The 27,909-nt window shown below is 51.3% G+C and overlaps 1 protein-coding gene across 2 annotated transcripts; it reads right to left on the bottom strand.

Moving 5' to 3' along the window:
• SMG5 (SMG5 nonsense mediated mRNA decay factor) lies at positions 1-27,812 on the bottom strand. 2 transcript variants are annotated; one of them, XM_059933838.1, is made up of 22 exons: positions 27,586-27,812; positions 23,175-23,273; positions 22,527-22,650; positions 22,004-22,160; positions 20,003-20,092; positions 18,957-19,046; positions 18,167-18,245; positions 14,734-14,859; positions 14,560-14,628; positions 13,889-14,097; positions 13,048-13,185; positions 12,284-12,883; positions 10,434-10,609; positions 9,184-9,259; positions 8,301-8,476; positions 7,108-7,266; positions 3,942-4,001; positions 3,618-3,777; positions 3,107-3,197; positions 2,204-2,278; positions 1,632-1,770; positions 1-1,450 (listed from the first exon to the last, which is right to left on the bottom strand). In XM_059933838.1, the coding sequence occupies exons 1-22, from the start codon at positions 27,657-27,659 to the stop codon at positions 1,367-1,369; spliced, it is 3,051 nt and encodes a 1,016-aa protein (XP_059789821.1). In that variant the 5' UTR covers positions 27,660-27,812; the 3' UTR covers positions 1-1,366. The 2 variants fall into 2 exon arrangements, with proteins under 2 accessions (XP_059789821.1, XP_059789831.1); XM_059933848.1 differs by lacking the exon at positions 27,586-27,812 and adding an exon at positions 27,311-27,370.
• Positions 27,813-27,909: the final 97 nt, after the last annotated feature.

Consider the following 27,909-nt stretch of genomic DNA (forward strand, 5'->3'; position numbering starts at 1 on the left):
TGGGCTTCTGGGGGTCTTTATTAAGTGATGCTTTAGTCTCAGTCTCTGCCAGGGACTGGAAGTGGGGGTGATCCCACTCCCCCCAGGTTGTCCCAGACTTGCTGTCTTAGAGGAAGAAGGCAGGAAGCCTGTTCTCCTCCGAGAACAGTCTGGGAAGCTAGGCTAGCGCTGGGGTGGGGAACAGCAGAGCTGAGATCCCCGACCCTCAACCCCCAGCCCGAGCTGTATGTGCAGCCTGAGGGGGAGGGGCCGAGGCAATCCTGGCCAAAGCCTCCCACACTCAGCCCCACTCTTGCTGCTCCACTCACTGCCCTGAGCTATTCATGATCTCCGCTCTCACATTCACCTCAACACTCCAGAAGCTAGCCCCATGCTCAGCTCCTCCAGGCCTTTAGTCCCGGGGAAGGACAGAAGTAGGGAAGCCCATCAGGGCAGAGGGTCCCTGGCCGGGCAGCTTCAAGGGGCCTCTCCTTTCTGCTGTCCATCCGAACACAGGCCCCTCCCTAGATAGTAAGGGGGGTTGTGGCCTCAAACTTCACCCCCCTCTCCTCTTACTGGCATCCCACTCTGTCCCAGCACAGCAGCCCAGAGCACAAAGTGCAGTGACCATGGGGCTGGTGGGCACAGAAGCCCTCATTGGCACATAGGCCAGACTGCCTGCAGCCGTCGTGGGCCTGCTCCCTGCCCTGGAAGCTAGACGAAGGGAGACAGAAAACAGAAGTGGGGCAATGGGTGTGCAGCCCCTGCAGCAGGAGGAGGGGATCTAAGCCCTGCCCTGCTATTGGTGCAGGCAGCTCCAGGCCCCTCTTCCTTAAGAGTCCCCAAGGCTCCAGAGCTGCCCAGCCCCTGCAAAGGGAGATGAGAGGGGGATGGGTGGTCCTCGAGGAGAAGAAGGGTCTGCAGAGAACCACCCAGACACCTGGTGTTACCCAACTCTACCCCCAGGCCCAGAGGGCCCAAACTCCTGGCACCAACCACCCTGCGTCTGTGAGGAAGAAGGGCCCCTTCTGCTGTCCCTTCCCCTCAGAGGTCCAGGAACCACTCCAACGAAACGCAGACACCCGTGCCTGCCACCTGCCCCTGGGGAAAGCAGGGGGGCTGAGGCAGGAAGGCTGGCTAGGGGCCCACAGGCCTCTCCTGCTCCAAGCACTTTCCTTGCTTTCCTGACGTTGTCTTGGCAACAGGGGGACGCCCCCCTCCCAGCTGGCTCCTGGGCCCTCCCTGCAGCCTGTGTGCAGCTGGGCTTCCTTCCTGTGTGCGTGCGTGAGTCTGCGTGTGGTGGGGTGACTACAGGTGGTGGTCCTGGCTGCCAGGGAGGGCAGGAGAGATCTGGAGTCAGCCCCGCTGCAGGGCCTGGGGGTCGGTCTCAACCAATCTCCTTCCACTGCTTGTAGAAGTCCAGAACATTCTTGATGTCCACACTGGCATGTGCAGCGGCCTGCAAGGCTGCCTGTAGAATTGGGGGGAGGACAAATGGAGGAGGGCCTGACCTCCCAAACTCTGGGACAAGCCGTTGAGGGGCTGGGGAAGGGGTGATGGAAGAGGAAAAGGGCAGCTGTCTGGTCTGAGGGAGTCGACTCCGGTACCTCTTCCCCATTCCACACTCTGCCAAACATCACCCCGTGACCCACCTGCATAGGGCCTGAAAGCGTGCTGGGGTTGTCCAGTGGAAGGCCTGTGATGATGGTCACCATGCCACTCGGGTCCTCCTCACCTGCCCCCTGGGCCAGAGTCAGCTGTTTGCAGCTGTCCAGGATCTTATAGAGCGTCCTGGTGGGAGCAGGGGGAAGGCGGGCCAAGCCCCAGCATTAGCACAGCCTGAACACCAGATCTCCAGGGCACAGGGGGAGCTGGGGGTGAGGAGGGCACCAGGAGAGAGCGAGAGAAGCCAGGCAGCCCAGAGCAGTGGGTCCTGGAAGCTGGCCCTGGAGGACATGTTACAGGGACTGGGCAAAGGTTCAATGAGTGAGGAAGCTGAGCCCAAGGATCTCAGGGCCACGGGGGCTCAGATGCTGGAGCACCTTCTCACTCCATCTAAGGTGAGACCTGCAGGAGGCCTCTGGCAGAAGGAGCCTGGCCCCGCGCTGGCCCTGCTGCCTGTTACAGAATTCTCCGGCCCTGTCCCTCTGTCCTGGGGAGTGCCCACAGAGAAGCAAGGTAGGCAGCCTATCTGAGGTTCTAGGGGTGGCGGCTGAAATTTTACCAGGCATCTGCATCCTGCCTCTTCAGCTTATGCCGCTCAAAGCTCTTCCCCACCTCTTTCTGGCAGCGAATGTACCTGCAAAGGAGACGAGAGTGTGAAGGTTGGGGGCAGGGGACAAAGCGGGCCATTGTGGCGCAGGGGACCCAGTTTTATGGGGGGGGGGCACGTCTCCCACATCACAGGTCTGTTTGGAGTCATTTTGAAGTGGCTTCCTAGCTGCTGAGCCCAGCTTGCTTTTCCTCCTGATAACGTCAATTCTTTGGTTCCTCCCTGGAGAGGAGCTGGGAGGGGAGAAGCAGCAGATGCTTTTCAAGTCAGTGCTTCTGGAGACAAGGTCCAAACAAGCAGGCTTTGTGCAGCTTTCTGACCAGGCAAGGGCAGATCCAGAGGAGGGGTAGACCAGCCAGCAGAGAGCAGGGAGCTTTCTCCCTCTTCCTTATACCCAGTGTCTAGTCCTTTTCTGGCCCCAAAGGCCAGAAGGAAGGGCCTGTGCTGGGCTGAGCACCTATACACTGCCATCTGTCCCCCCAGCCCCATGGGAAGCCCCTGGGCAGCACCAATGAAGGCACTCCCACCCTGGTCAACCTGATCACCTAAAGCAGGAGAACCTCTTGCAAAGGAGTCCACAGCTTGGAGGTGGGGGCTTGTTCCCCTCTCCCCGGTCACAGTGATCTCATGTTTGCCCCAGAGGTAGATGGACAGCAGGTCACTGTTCCCCAACAGGGCTCCTGGCTCCTCCAATCGCTGTCTATTTCAGCACCTAAGACCCTGACTTCTAATTATGTCTTCGGCCTCCCTCACCAGGCAGTGAGCCAACTGTGAGCAGGGACCACGTGTCTTACACGAGGAACACACGCATTTGTTGTCTGGGCTCAGCACAGGTCCAGCCAGGCCTGCACTCACCTGTTCCCTTTTTTAAACTCTGCCTCCAGGTATCGGATCCCATCCCGGGCCCCGGGGTGTTCCTTCTTCAGCAAATCCAGGCCATCGATCACTGGCGGGCAAGATGCGGGTGGGGGAACGACAAAACAGATGAGCTCAGGCTGTCGTGACATGGGGCTCTGTAGAAGCATCTGCACTCACTCCAGGACACACTGCAGGAAAAGGGACCGTAGCTCCTACAGGAATCCTGAAGTTCTTTCAAAGACTGACCTTCTGCCAACAACGTATTTGGCAACTTACCAATTGCTTTCACTTAGATTTTCTCATCTGTTTCTCCCAACCATCTTGTGAGTCAGGGTTTAACAGGGATTGTCATGCCCACTTCGCAGATGAAATGACTGAAGTTCAGAGAGGTGGCAGGACTTGACCAAGGCCACTGTGTGTAAACTGGGCCCCAAGTAAGAGTCTCTCAATCCCAAGCCAGATTCTCTTTTAGCCACACTCTCTGCCCCCACCTCTCCAATATACTTACCTGTCCTTGGGATGATGACAATGAAGCGGCCACTGGTGGCCAGCTGGCGGATGACAGGGAGGTGGTGGCAAAGGGCTTGGGTGTCGGGGACGAGGTAGGGAGACATTGCTGACTGGGCCTTGGGCTGCTGCAGGCTCCCTTCCAGCTGAGAGACCTCGAGCTGTTGAGAGAAGGCAGAGTGGGTGGAGCTGCGTGCAGCCTGGGCAGGGGAAGAATGGTACCCAAGGTGGCTCTTATGGGGCTCCTCCTGCTGCCAGTGGGAACAAGGGACCCCTTCGACGAATGGCCTCATAGGAACAGGAGCGCGGGGCCCCAACTTCTTACCTGAAGTCGTAGCTGGGCCATGTCTCTCATTAGCCTGTTCCGCCGAGCTTCCTCCTGTGCCTACAAGGGGAGAATACCAGGTGCTAAGCTTGGGACAAGCAGCTGGGGGAATATTCCTTTCTCCAGTGATCAAGAAGACCAAAAGGGATTCCTGGGGTCTGAAATAGGTACGGCCTCATATAAAGTCAGCTCTCTATCTCTCCTGCTAAGTGAGGGGAAGGGAGGCGTGGGAGAAAAAATATCCCTCCTGTGTCATCTGAACACGTTCCATTAGCAGCCCACAGAAGCTCACGCCTCCCGGGGAGAGAGGGAGGGGATGGCACCTGTCTGCATCTCAGGGTTCCACCTCTGCTCCTCTCAATCTGTCCTCCCTCCCAGGGGATACCATCCATGCACCCCTTCGCTTTCTATCATCATCCACTTGCCAACTTCTTCCAAAATCTGCAGCTTCCGCCCAGACCTGACCACTCCTGAGTTCCAGACGTACATACCCAAATGCCTACTTGACAGCCCAACCTGCTTCTCAGAACCTGCTTCTCATCCTCTAGTGTTCCCCAGCTTGCTAAGTAAACCACCATCTGCCAAGTCAGAAAGCTAGCTGGCTTTGACTTTTCCCTCTCTTTCAGCCCCAGAAGTTATCAGCCTCCCAGTCCTGTCAACTGTACCTCCTAAAAAATCATTCACATCCCTCTGCATCCCTCCATCTTCAACGTGCAACCCTGGTCTAAGCCAGTACCTCCCACCTTGACTATTATAAGCACCTTCTTTTTGGTCTCTGCCTCCAGCCCAATTCATTCTCTCTGCCTACAACCAAGGCAATCTTTCAAAAACCATCTGCTGTCCACCATGGCCCTGACTAAAAGTCCTGTGATGGTTTTCCTTTGTCTTCTAGATGAAGTCCAAATTCCTTGGTCTAAAGATGGAGACTTATTCTAAAAGACATGGGGAGCCACTGAAGGCTTTTTGACAAGCAAACTGGCATCATCAGAGTGATGCTTTAAAATATTAATCTGGAATGTATAATCTCATCCTAATCATAAGACACCAGACAAAGCCAAGTGAGGAACATTCTACAAAACAACTGAACAATACTCCTTAGAACTGTCAAGATTATAAAAGACAAGGAAAGGGACTTCCCTGGTGACACGGTGGTTAAGACTCTGGGCTCCCAATGCAGGGGGCCTGGGTTCGATCCCTGGTCAGGGAACTAGATCCCACACGCATGCCACAACTAAGGAGCTCGCCTGACTCAACTAAGACCCGGCGCAACCAAATAAATAAATAAATATTAAAAAAAAAAAAAAAAAAGACATGGAAAGACTGAGGAGACATTAAAACAATCAAATGTAATGTGGGATTCTGAAAAAGAAAATAGACATTTACAGGAAAACTAGTGAAATCTGAATAAAGTCTATAGTTAACACAATTGTACCAATCCTAACTTCTTAGTTTTGATAATTATACTATGGTTATGAAGTGTCCACCTCTTACCCGCCTGCGGAGTGTCCCCTTCGAGAAACTCTGGTAGAGAAAGCAAAAAAGGGAGGCAGAAGACCAGACCCACTGGGAAACAGGGGTCCCTAAACCAGGCAGACACTAGAGCCCAGAGAGTAGGAGCAGCGCCCCGCCTGGCTTGCAGAGAAGCTAAGCTCCCACAGCAGCTTAGAACAAGGACAAGAGCCTGGTCTTTCCAATTCCAGAGCCCCGGCTCTGCCACTGATACCTCCTCCTTTGTCATTCTGAGCTTCCTCGTCTATAAAATGAGGCTGCAAGCACCCACCTCACAGGGCTGTTACAGGGTTAAATGAGATGTCACATGCAAAGCAGCTTTGCACATGCAAAACTCTCGATAAATGATGGGAGATAGCAATATGACAAGGACCACGCTGCTGCTGCCAGGGGATAAACCCCTTGGGGTGGAAACGTGACTCAGGCAGAGCAGGAGGCAGTCCTAGCAGGCAGTGTGGCCTGGGTCCACCGTGGCCTGTGGTGTCTAGCACCACACCAGAGGGGCTTTCAAGTATTCCGTGCCTCCAGGAGTCGTCTTTGGGAGCTTTAGGCCAGAGGAAATGCCTGCAAACACTCTAACATTTTTTGAAGCTGTGTGACTTTCCCATAACTATTTTTGTAACCCCCTGTGTTTTCCCCTACGCAACAGCAATGAAAGTCTTAACACAAAAGGTTAGTTTTTAACAAAACGTGCTTGCTTTTAAGGCAGCAAGGAGGGGGGTTTCTGGGGAGACTGTGCCCCTTCCCATCCACAGGAAGGGGGTGCTCAGAGGTCGGGGAGCCTGGGGCTGGGGAAAGGAAGAACATGAGGGAGGAGACTGGCTTGAGATGAAGAAGAACCCCTGGGCTTGCCAAGACACGTGGGCCGTGCTTCCCGCGCCAGACACCACCCCCCCACATGTACTGGTGCCACTTAGCTTGGGGAGGACAACACGCCCAGGGTTGTGCAGGCCCCACTAAAGAACCCACAGTGTTGCTCACAAAGTATTAGCCTCACAAGAGAAAGGCCTGTCTTGTTTGCTGCTGTAACCCTCATGCCTAGGATACTGACGGGTCTGGCACAAAGCAGATTCTCATTAAATATTTGTGGAATGAATGACTGACTGGAAAAGAGGTAACACAGGCCACCTCCTACTCTCTGGGGCTTCTGTGGGATGGGAGGGTTCCTGCATGGTGTCTGATGCCAGGATCCCTCCATTCCTCAGTCTTCATCCCTCGAAAAGGGAAGGGAAAGGAGCATTTTGCTGAGCGCACATACTCCACAGCACACACTCCATAACGCAAAGTGCAAAGCGCCTGCCATTCACTATCATCCCACAGTCACGGCAACCCCATAAAGCTGATTCAACTATTCCTGTGTAACCGATGAGGAAACAGAATTAGCAAGGTTAAGTGACTTGCTCAATTCAGACTAGGAGGTGACAGAGATGGCCCTCAATCCCCAGTCAGTCTACATACAGGCCCGGTGCCAGGCTGCCCCTGCTCAAGGCAACTCTCACTCCCTATCAGCCCTCAGTTCCCTCCCCAGGCTCAGTCTCCCTGGCCCCAATGCCCAGGTTCTTCAGTCGAGGGCCACCAGTGTGTCTGAGCCTCTGACCCTGGGTTTCTCGGTGAGCCCATGGGAGCGGAGCAGACAGGGAGGGGAGGCCTGACTCACCATGCGGAACTGGGCCTGGGCCTGCTGCAGCAGGCTCTCCTGCTCAGACTGGGTGATGCTGACGAAGATGCCAACCTCTGGGTTGAACTGCAGGATGCTGCCTTGCAGGCGGGCAACGAAGTGGCCAAAGCTGCGGATGCAGCAGATGCGCACGACCGTCTGTGAGGAGACATGGGAGGCGGCCTGGCTGAGCAGGGCCCTCCAGGCCCGCTGGCCCCCGGCTCCTCCCCTCCGCCGTCCCTGCCAGCCCAGCCAACTCAGCAACATGGGCTCCCTCGTAAGGCCTGTGGTCTGTGGGGCGGAAAAGAGGAGCGCCGAGGCCCAGGGCCTCTAGCTACTGGAAAAGGAGTGAGCAAGTAGGGCGAGGAAACTCCCAGAAGGACTAGAGAAGCAGGACTCAGGGCTGAGAAGAAAGAGACAAGGACACGGGCTGGGAGTGACAAGACCTGGGTTCTTATGCCATCTTTCTCTGGGTCTCAGATCCTAACGTGTAAAATGAAAGGACAAACTAGATCACCATTTCCAACTTATGTTTTTGGTCAGCAAAACCCTTCTTTCCCCATCAAACAAAAATCTTATCTAGAATGCTAAAATATAAAACAGACTATCAAGCCAAGCTGGAGAAGGAGGAACCAACGCGGGGGTGGGGGTGGTGTGTGTGTGTGTGTGTTTGTGTGTGTGCGTGTGTTTGTGTTGGGGACGGGGGCTGGGACGCCTGTCCTCTTGGCTTCCCTTTGCTGCCCCCAAGACGGCCCATGTGCTGACACAGATTCAAGGGTGAAAGTCACTGGACTAAATGGGTAGCACATTCCCTTCCAGCTCCAACTTTCTGACTGTTTGCTGGTCAGCTTAGAGGAGGCTGGGCTCAGAAGAGAAAAGAGACCAATAGAGATTTCAAAGCCCTAATAATTTACTTGTTTTGTCCTCTCCAAAAGGTGGAGAAAGGGGAAGGAGGCTTGTTCTACAAAGGGAGACACTACCAACAGCAGACCTGTGGAAGGACATCCTGCCAAGAAGGAAAGGAAGTCCAAACGGTTCACCGAGTGAAAAAGGACTCACAGCTGCAGCCCCAGGGACATGCTCCCTGTCCGGATGGAAGGGGTGCCTGCCTGCCCCCTCCAGCCCTGAGCCCCTGCTTTGCTACTGAGTCTGATGAACAACAGAGCTTGTGGCGTGAGAAATGATATCCTCACCTCTTCTGAGGTGCTGAGCAAGAGCCGATCCGTTTCAAAGTTAAAGCGTCTGTGGGCAGCCCGGAGGGGAGGCAGGTTGCGAAGTGCCATGTCCTCTGGGAGCAGCAAGCTAGACGGGAGGTCAGGCAGTTCACAACCTTCAAGAAGATCCTGGACCTCAGGACACAGGACCAGGCCTGGGGAGAAAGAGGACACGTGAGACCACCTGCCCTGTGGGAGCCCCCAGTCAGAGGGACACAGTCCTTCCTCAGAGGCTGGGAGGCAGGACATACTCCTCGGACACAAGGTGGGGAGTGGTGGGGGGAGGAAAGGGGAGATGGGTGCACAGGGCCGTCAGGCAGAGCTTTAGGAGACCAGAGCTGGGAGGGTTAGAGGACCGCTCAGACTGGGACGGCCCCCTGACAGAGGCACAATCACACTAGGATGGATGTGAGAGGAGGAACTCTGGAAGAAGGAATGGATTGCCCTTGGGTGAGTCCAGAGGTAGGAGAAGGTGATTTCCAGCTGGAAGGTGGCAGGAGGGGATGAACCAGACAGATGGGCTCTGAAGGTCAAGGTCAATTCTCAATGAGGAAGGCATCGGTGCCACACCAGTGACTGGGGCTGGCTCACAGGCTCCCCTCACTCTGCTCTTGCCACTCCACTGCCTTCCCCAGGGAGCACACTCCCTGGTGGACCAGGCCACCTGCCCACAGTGGGGCAGTGTTGGGGCAGGAAACCAGAGAGGGCCAGACCACAATGACTGCTGTGTGTTAGGGAGGCTAGGCAGTGAATCCCATTAACCTCCTTACCCTAAGGGCCAGGTTACCAGGAAGGGGGAGGCGGGCTTTGTGGGGCCAGTGAGGGAGAGAGAGAGGGAGGACAGTGCCAGGGACTCACTCACCAGACTCTTGGAGTTCGCCAGCAGCTGGCAACAGATTAAGCAACACAGACAGGCGGTTCCACAGACTTTGAGAGCTCTTGAGGGAGAGAGAGAAGAGGAAGGCTTCAGCTGGGGCAGTGCTGGAGGCTGGCAGTGAACAAGAAAAGCACTATATCTGGGGGGTCTGGGGCTATGGTCACAGGCCTAGAAGCGTTTGGGAGAAAAATTAACAAAAGAGGCCAAGGGGGGCTCACGGAGGACTTGGAAAACAGGCAGGAATGAAGAAGGGGACCATGAAGCCTCACTGAACTTCATCAACCGCTGAAGGCTTCATGAAAAGGGAAGGCGTGAAACCACAGGAGAAACCCTCTGGATCTTGGTAGTGGAAAAAGCTAGAGCGTTGGAGGAAGCTTCTCCCTGTCTAGCACAAACTTTTCCTTTCAGCCCTCCACGTGCCCACACTGGGCCACCTCTCTGGGGATGTGACCTGCACCCCCATCTTCACCACACCGCCCTCGATGACTAACAATGACTAACTAGCTGTCATCAGGCACAAGCACATGCCCAAGGTTGTGCCTGGCCCTGACCTAAACTCCCTCATCTCGGGAAGAGGGCGACCTGCAGGGAAAAGGGTCTTCCACAGCAGGCAGGTGTGCTACTGGAATAAAGCAACACTGAAGAAAAGCCTCAGGGCACCGGAGGCTCAAGATTAAGACTCTGAACCTGAGAAAGGAAGGAAAAGGTCACAATCACGGCAACCAGTCTCCATGGCAGCCCGCCTCTGACACCACTCGCTCCAGCTACGGGACTCTCTTTAAGCCGTTTCCCTGCTCACAACACCTGCACCTTGTCTGAACATCCTGTCACTTCCCAGTCTCATCTCTCTTGTCACTACTCAGTGCTCTCTCCTTTCTCTGGACTCCGGTGTTCACCTATCCAGGTTAGCCCTTGAACACACACTGTCATAGACATTACTCATAATGGCAGGCATTATGCCTGGCGTTGGGGACACAAAGCAGAATAAGCAGTGCTCTCATTTTCCCAGTCCACAAAATTTGTATCCCAGCCCAGGCCACAGGCTCTGTGAGGGCAAAGGTCATGCCTAATCCTTGGCCCGTAAAAAGCATACGGAGCCAGCACAGAGCAGGTGCCTGACAATAACTTTTGTCTTGACCAGCCCACCTGAGGGGATTCCCACACCCCATCCTGGCTGGCGCCCTCCCCTAACACCTTGGGACCTGACGGAGAGCAGTGGGAGTGGAGTGACACACCTGCGCACACACAATGATGAGGTCGGGGTTAGTCCGTAGCCAGTCCAGGAAGACTTTCACAGCAGGAAGCAGGCCTTCAGCCATCAGGACTTGCAACTTCTCCTGGATGCTGCGCTCATTCCGACAGGAGCGCCCACTAGACTCACTTCCCTCCGACTCAGAGCCCTCTTCAGAGGCTGGGGGTGGGTGACAGAGAACCAGGATGAGCGACTAGTAGGCACATGGCAACAGGCTTCGGCTCCGTGGGGGGAGCATGCCCCAACCTGCTTGGACTCTTCTGAAGAATTCTGATGTGAGAGGAATCAGGCCCCTGCCTAACTTTTCTAGGCCCACTAACTGGTTGCTTTTAAGCCAAGAACCTGGTGCCTTTTAAAATACGAGCTAAGGGGCTTCCCTGGTGGTGCAGTGGTTAAGAATCCACCTGCCAATGCAGGGGACATGGGTTCGAGCCCTGGTCCAGGAAGATCCCACATGCCGCGGAGCAGCTAAGCCCATGCGCCACAACTACTGAGCCTGCGCTCTAGAGCCCACGTGCCCCAACTACTGAAGCCCGCGTGCCCCAGAGCCCATGCTCTGCAGCAAGAGAAGCCACCGCAATGAGAAGCCCATGCACTACAACGAAAGAGTAGCCCCTGCTCACCGCAACTAGAGAAAGCCCGTGCACAGCAACGAAGACCCAACGCAGCCAAAAATAAATAAATAAAATAAATAAATTAAAAAAAAAAAACAAACGAGCTAATTTGTGAGGTCTACAGCTACTCACTCAACTGATATTTATGATGTGCCTATACTGTGCAAAAGGCAGGGCAGACAGAAGTGAGCTACAGGTGGGGAGAAAAGGGGTACAGAATTAAAAGAACTACTTCCAACTCCTAGCTCTCCAAGTCTGCAGGTTAGAACACTAAGTAGTTCACACTCCAACTCTGAGCATCAGCTTCCTCATTTCTTTTGTTCATTCTAAGTCCCAACCATGTGCCAAGCACTGTGTTAGGTAATGAAGATACAGCGACAGACAAAACATGGACTGCCCTGCCCTCAAGAGGCTCGTGGTATTGCAGTGGACGGACAGCCAAGTCAACGGACAATGTCACTTGAGTGGGAAAAGGCTGGAAGTTGCCGAGGTGCAGAGTCTACAGGAGCTCACGAGAAGCCTACCCTTGGAGGAATCCCAGACCAAGTGACTTTTAAGCTAAAATCTAGAGTGAGAATTAGCCAAGCAATAGGCTCGGGGCAAGGGAGGAAAAGTACGTTCCAGACCAAAAGAGCACTGTGCACAGAAGCTTGGAGGTAAAGAAGAGAATGTAGAATACGGATGATAACTCTTCCACCACAAGGCTGCTGTGAAAATTAGATAAGACCCCCCAGAAAATCCAACTTAGTGCTTGGCATAGAGTAGATGCCGCGAATGTTCACTGCTGCTGCTGACCAGGTGCGCCCTTTGCACCTCAGGGGAAGACCCTCAGGAGAAAAGTCTCATTCTAATCCACCTGCCCTGGTGGGTGCTGGTTTTTCTAGCTTCCAGGAGCCCTGGTAGGACCTGGGATGGCACGGGAGGGAGTTACAGCTGCAGTGCTGTGTGGGGAGAAAAGCCCCAAACCCACGGAGCAAGGTGGCAGTGGGAGGAGAATAAGACCACGAAATCAGCTGGGAGCTGAGAATAAGGAAGTGAGCAGCAGAGGGGATTCCCAGGAAAAAAACGCCAGGCCACACTACAGGCAGAAGCCAAAAGCAAGGCAGTGAGGGTGGGGATGTGAGGTACTCAAACAGAGAAAAAAGCGGCCCCTCTCAGATGAATGCCGATGGTATGGAGGTGAAGGCCAGAGCAAGATGATGAAGAGAGGCCCAAGTACCTGGTTCTGAGGGCTTGTCCACATCCCCATTGACACAGGGCCTGCGGTTGGCCAAGGTGGGAGCTTCGGTGGTGGGCTGGAGGAGCAGGTTGCTGAAGGTGGGGGCCAGTCGGAAGCAGCGTTTAGTCTGGAACATCTGGGTGGACATGGCTTGTAGATTGCTGGCAATGCTGGCCTCACTGGTGCCCAGTGGGCCGTTGAGGGATTCAGGAGCCTCTGACCTGGCCCGAGGTGGCTCCAGGGCTGGGGACCGTGTCCCTTCCTCGTCCTCCATATCTTCCAGGTCTGATCGGGACTCTTGGCTGTTCATTTCTGAATCTGTCTCGGCATCAAAGGCCGTTCCCCCACCTTCAAGGCTCTTGTCGGAGCCACTATCTGAGCCCTCACTGGCCCGGGCTGAGTCATGGCTCGAGTCTGAGTCAAAGCCTTCACTCAGGTCACTGTCATCACCAGCTTTGGGTGGGTGGCGCCGGCGGCGGAGGCAGGAGAGGCGGGAGAACTTCCGGCTCTTTCTGACCTCGCCATCTTGAGATGCTGCAGGAGGAGGCTCAGGACCCGGCTCCTCCTCCTTCTCCAAGGGTTCCTTGGACTCTGGTTCATCTGTGGAAAGAGGATGGTCAGGTGGGGCCTAGGGACAAACCGGAACGAGGACACTGGCAGGTGCTCTTTGACAGCACCTCCCCTGCCACACCTGTGTTCCCCTCCCACGATCCCCACGCCCCATGCTAACCTTTCCACAGTCACAACCTCCCCCGTGCCTGCACCTGTGCCATCACTCTGGAATGCCGGGACAGGATTCTCGCCCTCTTCCAGCTCAGCTTGCAGCCGTATGTTGACATGATTGACAAGGTGGGAGAAGAGGGCCAGGGTGAAGGCAATGGCTGCACTGTACTGCTTGGATCCTAAAACCAGGAAAGCCAGCATTAGGGGCCCAGGGCCCTGAAGAGGAGTAGGCTCCATTAATTCCAACCTCACCTCACCTGTTCTCAACCCTTCCAAGGGTCCAACTACCTCTGAAAACTTCCTCTAAGGTAAAAAAAGACTTCTCAGGTCTCTTCACTCTCATCCTGTAATGTGGAATGTGCCAGCTCATCCTGCTTCCTCATGTAAGCTCATGGATGCTCTTGTCCCATCTCATCCTCCCTGGCTTTGATGCCTTCACGCAAGCGTCTCCCCATATGCCCCAAGCATCTTCGCACCCAGCCCTGCCTCTCCCTCCCTTCCATCCAACTTTGCTCTACATACACCTCCGGCAGAAAGGTTTCCAGAACTGCCTAGCTGCCCCCACCCCCAGCAAGTCTGAATTCCATCTGGATCATCAGCTAAGCATCTCAACCACTGTGTCGGCCTGGGTCCTGGCCAAGGGTACGTGTGTTTGTGGGTGCAGGGGGGCGGAGGGGGTGGGAATACGCTGTTGCCTTTGTTCATTCACTAGGAGCTTCTTTAGGGCAGGGTTCCTTGCCCCTCTCTCCCACAGCCAGGCAGCGACACAGGTAGTGAAGGGACTGCTTGTGGAAGCAAGTTTATGGATAAGGAGCTGCAGAAAAGGGTAGTGAGGATCCCAGAAGCCAGTCGGGGAGAAATGAGGGACAGAGGGAGAGTTACCTGCTCTCTTCAAGCTGTGCACACCCATAAGGCAGATGATGACCATTTGAAAGATGAGAAGGTCCGGGAGGAAAGCATATCCACTCTCATACTCCTCCTCATCCTCACTGGCCAGGCTGAGGTTGGGTGAGGAGGGCAGGTAGAAGAGACAGAGGTTGAAGTCCTCCAGGACTGACTGGCAAAGTGATGTCAGCTCTGAGTCCACAGAGCTATGGAAGGGCAGGATAACAGGGGAGGTCAGTGATGGGGGCCGGGGCAGGCAAAAAGAGTTGGGAATACAGGATTCAGAAAAAAGACCACAGGATCCTTAGGGGAGACTTCAGAAAGAGGAGCAGGGGGAATCAGCGCTGGCTGGTCTCCAAAGCAAACAGAATAACACGGGAAGGGCAGACACGCAGTGGAAGGGATGTGGGCAGGCTTCCCATTCGGCCATTCCTTCAACATCTAGTAAGCACCCACTGTGCCAGCGGGTAAGCCACCCAGAGAATGGGCACAGAATCTAGGGTGAGACAGTGAGGGATGCCAAGAAAGGACTAACCAGCTAAAGAATTTCCAATCAAAAGGCAGAATTCACCAGCCCACTCCCTCCTCTTCAAGTCCCCTGCCATAAAGAAGCCATCGTGGATGGGGCTCACAGGACACAGTTCTTGCTCACACTCTCTTCCACTCACCTGCTTTTGGGCTGCAGGAGGCTTTGCAGATACATAAAGTTCACCAGCAACCTCTTAATGTCTTTACATCTGAAATGAGAGGAGCCCAAGGTAAATGGTGAACAGCTCCAGAGTCCCTACGGTCCTACTGCACCAACTGCAGAAAGACCCCCTCTTCCCACAGGCCCCACTCACCGCTTCTTGCTGGGAGAGAGCTTCCGAGTCTCGCACTTCTTCAGCTGGTGGTACATTTTGGCTGCCTTGTCATACAGCCGCTTGAGGTTCCCATAGGCCCCCTCAAAGGACACTTCCGACTGGATGCTGAAGGAGACAGAGGTGAGCTACTGAGTCTTGGCAGAGGCAGAGGTGGAGAGGGGAAATGTCAGTCTTCCAGGGATTTAGGGAGCACTGTTTCTAGTCAATACAGGCTGCCCCCAGCCTCCCCTTCCATGTATGTACTCAGGGTGAAAGCTATCTTTCCTAATAAAATACACACATACAACTTCCAGATTAATCAGAGTAATGATGACGTCTGCATCTCCTCTGTATCCAAAAATGGGACAATTAATCCCACTCAATGTTACAAACTTAACTTAGTTACCATCCCTGAAATACACTATCCTTCATCTTTCTTAAAGCACACAGCACTTAATAGGTAGCATTTAACAAGCATTTACTATGTGCAAGGATATTTACATACACTACTTCAGTTAATCCTCACGACATTCATTCAAATGCAAATATGTACTGAGCACCCCACTCTGTGTCAGGCACTGTACCCTACTATTGTGCACATTTACAGATGAGGAAATAAAGCCTGAGAGATCAAGTATAATGCAAAGGTCACATAGCGGACTTCCCTGGTGGCGCAGTGGTTAAGAATCCGCCTGCCAATGCAGGGTACATGGGTTCGAGCCCTGGTCTGGGAAGATCCCACATGCCGTGGAGCAACTAAGCCCGTGCGCTACAACTACTGAGTCTGCGCTCTAGAGCCCACAAGCCACAACTACTGAGCCCGTGTGCCACAACTACTGAAGCCCGGGTGCCTAGAGCTCGTGCTCCCCAACAAGAGAAGCCACCGCAATGAGAAGCCCGTGCACTGCAACAAAGAGTAGCCCCCGCTCACCACAACTAGAGAAAAGCCCACACGAGGCAACGAAGACCCAACGCGGCAATCGATCAATCAATAAAACAATGGTCACATAGCTAAAACATAGTAGAGCTGAGTCTCCAACCCAAGTCTGTCTTACCACAAAGCCTATGAACTTAACAGCATGCTATACTTTTTAAAAAATGTCTTGTTTTTTGAAACGTCTTTTAATTACAAAAAGCAGTGATAGAAGAAATACACGTCAGTGGTGAATATAGCTACAAATTCTTTGATACTCCTTCCACTGAGAAGTGGGTTCTGTGTCACCTCCCCTTAAATCTTGGCAGGGGGTGAGGGTGGGAGACAACGACTATGCAACTGCTTTGACCAAGAGAATGCTGTAGGAGTGACTCCACCAGTTGCCAGGCCCAGGCCTTAAGAGACTGGCAGACCCTACTTCCAAGTTTCTTGGGTCATTATTTGCTGTTGGAGCCCTGAGCCACTATGTAAGAAGTCCATCTACCCTGAGGAAGATACCACATGGAGAGGCCCTGAGACTATATGGAGAGGGAGAGGGGTCCAGATGAACCAACCCTCCAGACATATCAGACCCCCAAATCAGCCGAATACCACTGACTGACCCTAGACAACGCCACCAGGAGGAGAACTGCCAAACTGAGCCCTAGCCAAATGCCTAACCCACAAACCATGAAATATAATTGTTTACGCATAGTAGAGGAGGACGTTATTTGGCACCTCCCAAACCTGGATGTGCTTGGCTCTCTTTGAAAGTGATTCACCCTAAATCATGATTATGAATGTGATGAGGGATCCAGGACAAGTAAGGGGGGCATTCCCCAGAAGGCACACAAGGAATGGGAAAGATGCAATGGGAGGTTATAAACCTGGTAATCATATTCAAGAATGAATACACAAATAACAAAGGCTGGACAGGGTGTGGAGAAAAGGGAACCCTCCTACACTATTGGTGGGAATGTAAATTGGTGCAGCCGCTATGGAAAACAGTATGGAGGTTCCTCAAAAAACTAAAAATAGAGTTGCCATATGATCCAGCAATCCCACTCCCAGGCATATATCCAGACAAAACTATAATTCAAAAAGATACATGCACCCCTATGTTCATAGCAGCACTATTTTTAACAGCCAAGACATGGAAACAACCTAAATGTCCATTTACAGATGAATGGATAAAGATGTGATACATATATATACACAATGGAATATTACTCAGCCATAAAAAAGAATGAAATAGTGTCGTCTGCAGCAACATGGATGGAACTAGAGATTATCATACTAAGTGAAGTAAGTCAGAGAAAGACAAATACCATATGATATCACTTATATGTGGAATCAAAATATGACACAAATGAGCTTATCTACGAAACAGAAAGTCTCACAGACATAGAAAACAGACTTGTGGTTGCCAAGGGGGAAGTGGGGGTGGAGGAGGGATGGAGTGGGAGTTTGGGGTTAGCAGATGCAACCTATTATATACATATAGAATGGATAAACAACAAGGTCCTACTGTATAGCACAGGGAACTATATTCAGTATCCTGTGATAAACCATAATGGAAAAGAATATAAAGGAGAATGTATATATACGTATAGCTGAATCACTTGGCTGCACAGCAGAAATTAACACAACATTGTAAATCAACTATATTTCAATTAAAAAAAAAAATGAATACAGGTGATGGGAGGCCAGTCTGTAGTGATCTACTAAAGGAACAGGGCAAATATTTGTTGATACAGGAAACAGGTTTCCTTGACCAGGAAGGCAGAATTAGGTTATTTTACTTTACACCTTAGTAGCTGACCATTTAAGCTATGAAGACCACCCTTATTCCCTTTAGGCTTTGAAGCCCAATTCACTAAATAACTTCTTCTGAGATAGATTTGGCTTCTCAAGTAGACTTTGGCCCTGATTAGGTGGCAACAGTGAGTTTCCTGGCAGTTTATGTCTCACTAAAACTTAACCAATGGCATTCTCATTTACCTATCAGTCTCATGTGCGTTTGGTTATGGTGACTTAGTAACCTAAGCCTAATCAACTTTGGGTGCCCTGAAAAAATTGTTTTTTCATTCTAAGAGCTAAGTGTGAGATCCAGGGAAGCAGTGATCCACCCTGTTAAACTTGTCCCCCCCATGTTGTCATCTCTGTCACCTCAAGACACTGAAGCTCTACAGTTCTGAAGTTCTTGTCAGAGGTTACTTTGGTACCATTTTATCAACTATATCAAATTTATTTCCTTCTTCAGAAAGGCAGCAATCCTGTTATTTTTCATGATAGCAGACAGCTACTTCAGCTGCCCAAGTATCTACAAGTCCAGGTGGCTGTGTGAAAAGCAGCATGGCTGCGTCAGGATGCCCCTGAGAGAAGGGACCCCCTCAATCTTAGCATTCTCCTATCTATCTCACCCAGGAGCTAGAAAAGGGAGAAAGGGAAGAGAGAAAACAAAGCAGGAATTGTGCAGACATGAAAGTAGGGCTGGGGAAAGAGCTGGCAAATACTCACCAGCGCAGGTAGCAATACATGGCTTCCACATTATAGTACTTGCTGCCGGCAAGGGTGCCCAGCTGGTTGAAGGGCATTCCTGGAGAGAAAGAGAAGTCACACAGTCTGTAGCCATAATACTCACCGAAAGCTGCAAGGCCCAACCCACGTTAAGCATCAGCGAACTCATGGGGAGAACAGTGGGTCTGCAGGCGACACTGGTGTCTCAGGTGATCAGCGGCTTAATCTTGCTCCTCCAGGGCGTTATCTATTCTAGACTCACTTCCTATCAGTCTAAGCCCACCTGGACCGCCAGGGATTTCAGCACTGATGGGTGCCATTCCTTCAGCAGCAGCTGTGCCTCTTCCAATGCTGACTGAGCTCCATGGAGCCCTCTCCTCTATCCCAGCTCAGTCTCTCACCTCTGAGTTCTCCTTCCTACATGCTAACCCCCATCTTTCCCTGTAATGGAGCCTTATCCCTTCCCTCACTGTGATTCTGTGGGGGCAGCTGAAGTACAGTCTCCTCTTTCTACAGAAACCTCAGGGCCAGGGAAGCCATCTTCCCTCTCCCTCTTCTTCTGCCTCCTTCCTTCTTAGTTCAAGACTTTCCCATTTCTCTTCTCCTTCCACCATCTTCTGAGTGTGTTACAAGGGGCAGAATGCAGAACCAAGGTGAAGTATGAAAGAATTGAGAGTGGGTGGGAAGGACCTAGGGGGAAGTGAGTATGGCCTGCCTGCCATCTCAACATTGTCTTCCTCTTGGAAAATGCTGCTGGGTTGGGAGGCCCCAGTGGGGGGGGTCCACTTACCAATCTGGGGAGCCACTGACAGGGCTTGGTAGTAAAATCTCTCAGCTAGCAGCTCAGTGTCTACGCCAGCTAATTCATTCTGATATCGTGCTGCAGGAGGGAGAGGAGGAAAAGAAATACAATGATTCCGTGTTTCAGAAAAACCTCCCCTCATCTGGGAGTCTACTCTGGAGAACTGTAGTAAGAGCCCGGGAGGAAGATACCTGAGCTAGAAGGCAGGCTGCTTGGGTCTCTGGCACAGTCTTAAGTCTGCATGACTATGGGCAAATTGTTCAACTCTCTCTTCCTTGCTGGTAGGTCCAAAATGTAAAGAATATTTAGTGTTTGTAAAGTAAAGAGGCTCTTCTTGATTATCTCTTCCCAATGAAGGGGCTGCAGCATATATAAATGCTTGAAAAGACTTCTGATATTTGGTTCTGGAATTCAACTGCTCAGTTCTAGAGAGAAGACACTACTAATGACACTTGGTCAATCTACTGTGAAACAGCTGATTCTCTCTGTGCCCCCTGCCTATAAAGGGTCCAGGAGTGGGATGGAGGCAGGGAGACTAGCCTCAGATCAATAAAGGATAATGCATCTGACAGCCACACACCAGCAGCCTAATGACAGAACCTTTGTCTATCAGGAATAGAGACCCAGGGGCCATAAAGCAAGAGAGTACTTTTCCATTCTGAGAAACATATTTCAGGCAGGTAAGTCCTCCCTGAGGTCTAACTGCAATTCCTCTAGGAATCCATGAAGAGAAAACCCCAAAGGAGAAAGACATCAAATTAAAATCCTCCTAACCCACCAATGAAACCAGGTTATCACCCTGACTTTCTTAAAGTGCAGTGACATTTTCCTTCTTCGTGTATTCACCATCCTTTTTGACTCATGCACGAACAGTGAAAAGAAGGAAACGCTGTAAACAGACTGGAGGGAAAAAGTTATCAGAGGCCAAACTGCTCCTCCTGCTCTCCAATCACGTAAAGGGTGGTACCAACAAGAGCAGTTGGAGCCTGTCCTGTAGCCCAAAACAGAGAAAAATGAAAGGTTCGGATTCTTACACAAATCCCCCAGGTACACTAGACATCGGTGGCATGCCATCTGTGCCCAATCCATCTCCTTCCCTGAGGCAGACACTGGCTTCTTGCATCCTGAGAAAGAGAAAGAGAGAGAGAGATGTTTATAAGCCCATTCCTCTGTCCTTATCTATGGGGAAACACCTTTCCTAGGTGGAGAAAGCAGATAAAGAATCCAGGGCTAGTTTTAGAACACGGCCTTATGGGGCAGAGAAGACACCCATCCAGGACACAGATAGAGACACATGCTCACAGGTAGACAGAGGCAGGGGCACAGAAACTCATAGGCAGGAGTCATTCACAAGACAGAAAGGAACTAGAACAGATGGGCTATGGTCCTCAACCTAGGACAGCTCCCTGGGGGAAGGTCATGTGAAAGGTCATCATAGGAAGGCTTTTAGAAAGAAGAGGTGAGGCTCAAGTGTCAGTACAGTTGTGGGTGCCTTGGGTAGCAGCTCCCCACCTAAAGGTAAAAGGTTTGGGTAAAGATGGGAAACTTGCCCAGGAAGAATGGCATTTGAATGAGGCCAAGGTAAATGCTCCTGGCTTCTGCCTGGTGGGAGGTCCACAGAGAAGGCAGCCTACGGAGAGTCTATCCATGAGGGAAATGAGGTTATCTTGCCTGACCTGAGGACTGGTGGTGGCCAGAGCCAAATACGCATGGGCTCTCTCCTCTCCCTTCACCCAGGCAGCCTTGTAACTTCAGAGAGTTTCAGCTACTTGGCAGGCAGTTTTCCCATGTGCCAGGTACTGTTCTAAGTGTATTAAAATATCAACTTAAGTAATCCTCAAAGCAACCGCATGAGGTAGTTACTCTCGTTACTTCCATTTTACAGTTAAAGAAATCAAAGTTGCACAGCAGGTAAGTGACAGAGCCAGGATTCCACTGGCAGCCTGGCTACAGAGACTACCCTCCTGTCCACTCCACTTTGCAGCCACTCTCCTGGGTGTGTAGCTCCCATTCTGAGCAGCCCTTCCTAATATTTTTTATAGAGACATCGCTGAGTTGGCTGAATAAGAAATATCAATAAGGAGAAAAACTAAAGTGGTTTGGGGAACTGACCCTTTGAAATAAGGGTTCTTAATCTTTGTTTAAGCTATGGACCCCTCTGGCAATCTGGTATAACACCTATAAATGTTGCCTTGGATTAATGTTATTTTGTTTTGTTTTGTTTTTGGCTGCGCCGCGCATCTTGCAGGATTTTAGTTCCCCAAACAGGGACTGAACCCGGGGTCCCAGCAGTGAGAGTGCCAAGTCCTAACCACTGGACCGCCAGGGAATTCTCCATTGTTTTGTTTTTAAATGTTTTTAAATGTACAAAATACAGTGCTCTGCTTCTGACCAGAGAATGCTGCCACATAGGGGTGCAGACACAACCTCCATCTCTGACCCAGAATGTCTTTGTCCTGGTGAGGGAAGGGGCATGGGGCTGGGGGAGGGTAGGGGGTATAGAGAGCAAGGCGAGTTGGAGGAAGAGGGAAGGAGCTCTAAAGGACAGCTGAACTGAAGAGAAAACCACCATAGCTGCCAGTACCTCAGAAGGCCAAAAAGAGATTTGCACTATCTTGAAAGAATGTCCATGATTTCCCCAACGTTTCTAAAAACTTTAATACTTTCATCAAATACTAGGAAACAATCTCTAAAGTTAAAAGAAATGCCAGCCAAATTCAACTGGAAGAAAAAAAATGCTATTAATAACATCTTCCAGTGCCAGACCTACTCTAGATCATTCTATTCCCTCCCCGACTCCCCATCGGTCTACAATCCCAGACTGAAGAGGTCTCTCTCTCTCTCTTTCCTTAAGCTCTTTACCCCAAGTCATACGCTTGTTTGGATAAATCCAAATTTCATGAAGCATTTGTAGGTCTTCTAGAATCCTCTCTGCCTGGCTGGGTCACAAGGTACATGGATCCTGAGGGATAAGAAGGCCAGAAGTAGAAGCATATGAACTTGCTCCTTGAGCCCACCTTTCAGGTTTCACTGACCTATGAGGGGGTCGGTGACATGAGTCCAGTCGATGCAGCACTGCAGTTCTAGCTGGTAGTGGGACTGGATATAAAGAAGGAGATGCTGGTAGAAGCCAATACCAGCGACCAGGTGTGTCCTGTAGGCACATTCCAAGGTGCTCCGGCTGTGGATATGCTGGAGATTGGGAAAGGGAAGGGGCTAGCTAAGCAACAAGATCAGAGTTCTGCTCCCCCATCCCTAATCATATTCATCTCCCTGAAGAAATAAACTTATCTTCTTGGCTCTGGAACATTATCCACATCTCCTCTCACTCACAAGTTACCCCTATACCCTTAGATCTACTTCTCTGGTCTCCCCATCTGGGATCAGGCTCCCCTCCTTCCCTGATCCTAATTCCATATGACTCCCTCCCTTTCTGCTATCTCTTCCTTGGTTTCCCTATCTACAACCATACTCTGGCCCACTTGCCTAGCTGTCCTTTTCTTCCTTAGCTTCCCCTCTTTAGACAAACGTCTTGCCAAGATCTTGACCTCCCCTTACCTTTTTGTTAGTCTTGATAAGCTGGATAACTTCGTAGTACACCTTTCTCCACAGCAGCTCCTCAGCCTTCCTCCCATAGTCCACCGGGTGCAGGAACATAAGCTTTACGCAGAGCTCACGCAGCCTGGGAGGGTGTAGAGGAGTGCATGAGAGGGACTGCCCATCCCTTGGTGAGGGACACAAGAACTGAGGACAAGAAGGCATTTGCCAACACCCTGACTGACAAATCTCTGTGCCTCCCAATAGACATCCAGGGTCAGTCAGTAGGACCCAAGACAACAGCAGTCCTGGAAGGCAGTGGGAGCCCCAAAAGACAGAGGCAGGAGCAATAAGAATTTTAATAATCTTCATTTCTTTCCCTGCACCTTTCTCTCCTTTTTACTCTGCCTCTGCATCTCCTCTTTCTTTCCTTCATTATGCAGTATGGCCAACTCCTCCAACTCAAACACCATTCTAATGGTGTTAGATGTAGAAGCTGCAGAGAGTGAGGGATCCCCTCTCCCTCTTAGGAGGGCCAGAGACGTCATACCCTATTATTGTACCATGAGGTCAGGAGATAAAAGAGAACACGTGTCTATATGTGACAGGGTTTCAGGTGGAAAGGAATAAAGAAACTGTAAGAATGTGTGGTTTAGAGTCTCAGCTTACTTGTTCCTCAGGCTAATGTTCTCTGGTTTGAACACTTCTTGGTAAGCGGTTTTGTTGCAAAGGATGAGGTCAAGTCGATGCACAGCCTCCACCACGGCCCTGCAGGGAAACATAGGCAAAGAGCCCCTGAGCCATGTGTATGGTCCACCTATGATGCTGGAACACTGATCACAGAGGAAAAGCTAAAGAATTTGGGGTGGAGAAACCAAATGGCTGCAGACTGAGCTCCGTACAAAACAAGATGAACACAGTCTCCATCCTGATACAGCAGTTCCCTCAGGAGACATCTGGCAATGCTGAAGACATTTTTGATTGTCACTACCTGGGGGAGGGGAAGAAGAGGCACTGCTATTGGCACTTACTGTGTGCTGCTAGACACCCCACAATACATGGGACAGTCTACCACCATAACTACCCTGGCCCCAACTGTCAACAGTGTCAAGGTAGAGAAACTCTGTGATATGGGAAGGTAGACTCTCTCAATGGAAAGAGCATAGGCTGTGATGCCAGGCAAAACATCTAGGGTTTGAACCTGGCTGTGTCTTACTAACTCTATAACTTTGGGCAAAATTACCTACCTCGGGCTTCCCTGGTGGCGCAGTGGTTAAGAATCCGCCTGCCAATGCAGTGAACACGGGTTCGAGCCCTGGTCCAGGAAGATCCCATATGCCGCGGAGCAACTAAGCCCGTGCACCACAACTACTGAGACTGCCCTCTAGATCCTGCGAGCCACAACTACTGAAGCCCGCGCGCCCAGAGCCCGTGCTCCACAACAAGAGAAGCCACCACAATGAGAAGCCCACGCACCGCAATGAAGAGCAGCCCCCACTCGCCGCAACCAGAGAAAGCCCACGCGCAGCAACGAAGACCCAACACAGCCAAAAATAAATAAATAAATAAATACATTTATTTAAAAAAAAAAAAATTACCTACCTCTTTAAGCCTTAGTTACCACATCCATAAAAATGGAAATAATAGCAGTTACCTCAAAGGGCTGTTGTGAGGATTAAATGAAATAATAAATAATTTATATACAGCACTGATATACAGTAGGCATTCAATAAATATTGGTGGAATGAATAAATTATTATTATGCAAAGGCTTATTATCTCTGACATAAAGGAAAGGCATTCCTAATATAAAATTCTGCTTTGGAATAATGGGGTAAGAGAAAGGGGGAGGGTGTCCCTAAACTGCTTAGTTATAAGGTCTCCTGGATCCTGCTGAAGGAACTGTTTCTTTAATATAAAGTGTAGGCTCTGGAACCAGACAGCCTGGGTTCAAATCCTAGCTCTACTTCTTACCAGCTATGTGGTCCTGGGTAAAAAAATCTAACTTCCGGGACTTCCCTGGTGGTCCAGTGGTAAAGAATCTGCCTTCCAATGCAGGGGACGTGGGTTCGATCCCTGGTTGGGGAACTAAGATCCCACATGCCGCGGGGCAACTAAGCCTGCGTGCCTCAACTAAAGAGCCCGCATGCTGCAAACTACAGAGCCCACGTGCCCTGGAGCTCGTGCACCACAACTAGAGAGAAAAAATCCACACGCCACAACTAGAGAGAAGCCCGCATGCCGCAATGAAAGATCCCGCATGCCTCAACGAAGATCCCGCATGCCGCAGCTAAGACCCAATGCAGCCAAAAAAAAAAAACCTTAAAAAAAACCTAACTTCCTTATGTGTCAGTTCTCTCATCTATAAAATGGGGTTAATATCATCATCTACTTTGTGAGGGTTAAATTAGCTAATATATAAAGCACTTGTAACAGGGCCTTGTACACAGTAAGTACCAAAAAATATTAGTCTTCATCCTGAGGAAGATATTCCAGACCCTAAGAGAAAAGTTCAAGGAAACTCTACAATGGATGGCCAAGAGGTGCCTAGGTAAGTATCATCTCTGGAAGGGTAAAACCCAGAGGACAGACAGCAGCTGTGAGAACAGGTGAATCAGGCACAGCTCTGGACACAAAACAACCAAAAAACAGGGAGTGATGATTCCTAAAACAGTCCAAAATTGTTTCAGAATACTGAAACATGCTCCTGGGCCGGGGAAAGTGGGCCACAGGAGGCTAGCATCTTGTGGTGGCTCAGGTGGTACACCACTAAAAGCTGTCCTGTACAGGGCGAAGTGACCACCAACACCCAGCTGAGTGGGTGGGATGGTAATCAAGGCCTTCTCACAGGCAATCTTAAGAGCCCAGCATTTCTCCAAACACCTCCTGGGCTGCCTAGAGATGGAAGCCAAGCCCTTTCAGCCATCCTGGCCCTCAATGCCAAGGGCAGCACCAGGCAGCCATCAGTGATATGCCAGCTTAGTCCCCAGGAAAGGGCTTTTAACTTCAGTGCCATGCACAGATGTAAGGAGGCTGTGTGTGTATTTTTATGGACAGGCCCCAGAGCTTTCCTTAGATTCTCAATTCAAAAAGGTTAGTAACCACTACTCAAGGAAGTTCTAATTGCAAACTCTTAAACCTGAGAGGTTTCCGCACTTTCTTCTACATTTCCCATCAGACCCTAAGCTCCTCCACTAAATTGTAATCTCCTTTAGAACAAAAACTACAAAAACCAGTCTTGTGTCTCATTCACTATTGTAATCCTAGGCCTAGAACAGTGTTAAAAAAGAAAAATATGTTTTAAAAAAAACAGTTAAAATTGGCCTAATTAACTGGTGCTTGTGTCCCTTCCAGCATCTCTTTTCCAGCTGCCTTTTCTGAGGGGCTTAAAACATTTCAGAATTTCTTTTCTGTAAACAGACTGTGGGAATTTCCCAAATTTACTGAAGGTCGGATGACAGTTACATAGTCTAACAACATATTTACCTTGGGCCGAGAAATCAGACCTTCCTCCCCCAGTTCTTCCCACCAATCAACACTGCTATAATACATAATAAAAAGAGATCTGCTGCCTCAAATTTCCATCCTGCCCAAAGCCAACAACACACAATTACCAGCAGAGATACCCACGTGCACACATGTAAGCCACACATGCAAACATATTAGCTTAAGTCAGTCAGTTCTGTGAGGGCAGTGGCTTGAGAAAAAACAAGATTTGTGAATGATCACAAGGATGACCAGAGCCATTTCCAAAAGCTGGAGACAAGTAAGGAATCTTGCCAGCACTGCCCACGCTCTGTCTGACAGGCAGCACTGACACTCGGCAGCATGACAAGGCACACGTGCCATCCCAGCCAACTGCTCACCCACCTGGAGACTGCTTGGGGCAGCCCACAGTGAGCGCCCAGGGGCTGACAGATTGGATCACTTTTCTATTTTTGGATCAGCCTATACTCCCCTCTGCCTTCTGGCTTAGGAAGCCAGAGCAGGCAGGATGCCTACTCAAGGGTGGAAAAGACAACATGTTCTTGACTCTTTCACTGTCAAGATGAGGCCCGTGGCTCTGAAGCTGGTCTTCTCATGCAAACACCTCTGGTTCTATAGAGCCTGAGCCGAATGAAAACCCCAAACCCTACTCCCTATTAGAAAGCAGAAAACTCAAGTTGGTCTCTATGCTTCAACCTATTTTGATCCAGTTCAAGAGCCCATGTTTCAGTTGCCCCACACAAAAAATCCTCGACTCGGGGCAGGAGGAGCTCACTCAGGATGGGAAGAGCTCATACTGGCCTGTTCCCAACAGAGGGCTGAAAGGCTGAAGACGTTGAGGAGTGTGAGTGGCACTGTGGAAATCAGAAACCAGGAATGGAAGTTGCCTGGCAAGAGACTGTAGTCATGAGGCTGGAAGGAAGGCAGAACTCAGGAGTCCCCAGGTGCCCTGAAATGGGCTCCTATGACCTAAGAACATTCTGGACTCAAAGTCCTTCACCGCCCTTCCAGTCCAACACAAATAGTCTTCCAGCCTCTTTCTTTTCATTCCGATTCCCAAAACTTAGAGCCATAAGGGACCTCAAAACCTATCAAATCCAAATCTCTCCTTTTAAGGATGAGAAAACTGAGGCCCAAGGTTAAACTGTGAGAGAATGGCAAAGCAAGGAGCTGAACCTGGCTCTCTTGATTTCAGTCCAGGGCTCTTCCCTGTAAGTCCTTACAGGGTTCTAAGCACCATTCCCTTCCGGGTTTTTCTCCCATATGTGACCCCACCCTCACCTTCCCAACCCCTGCAGTCCCCAATTCCCACCTTCTTACCCCAAATCCGCAAAGCTCGGTGCCCGCTCCAAGCTCACTGCGGAAGGTATCCCTCCACGTGCTTCCCTCCCAACCTCCCACCCACCCAATTCCTTCTTCTTTCAGCTCAATCCCGGGTTACGGGGCCCCGCCCCCTCTGCGCCCTCCAAAATTGCACCCCCCCTCCCTCGCCCGCACCCCAGCCCGGCACCAGAGCCCGCCCGCCCGGGAGGCCCCGCCCCTCGCGGTCCCCCCACTTCCCTTGGCGACTGCACTCACGCCCCGGCCCCTCTCACCGGTAAAGCCGCTTAGTGTGGAGGACCTTTGCTTCGGGCTCGCTGCTCTCCCCTGTGGGGGTGCCTTGGCTCATGGTGCTCGGGACAGGGGGCGGCTCCCGGTCACAGATCCCCGCCACCTACCGCTACCGCCACCACTGCCGACTCCGGCCGTAGCCGCAGCCGCCACCGCCGCCGGCCCTGCTCGGCCGCCATAGCTGCGAGACGGCTGCCCGCGACAGCTCCTCCTCCGCCTGCCAAATCTCGCGATACCAGCTGGAAGTTGCGGGCCAGTGGCCTGCCGCTACCAAATCTCGCGAAACTCGTTTTCCCTCCCGGGAAGTT

Source organism: Balaenoptera ricei, chromosome 1, assembly GCF_028023285.1.
Source record: "Balaenoptera ricei isolate mBalRic1 chromosome 1, mBalRic1.hap2, whole genome shotgun sequence".
Taxonomy (NCBI): Eukaryota; Metazoa; Chordata; class Mammalia; order Artiodactyla; family Balaenopteridae; genus Balaenoptera; species Balaenoptera ricei.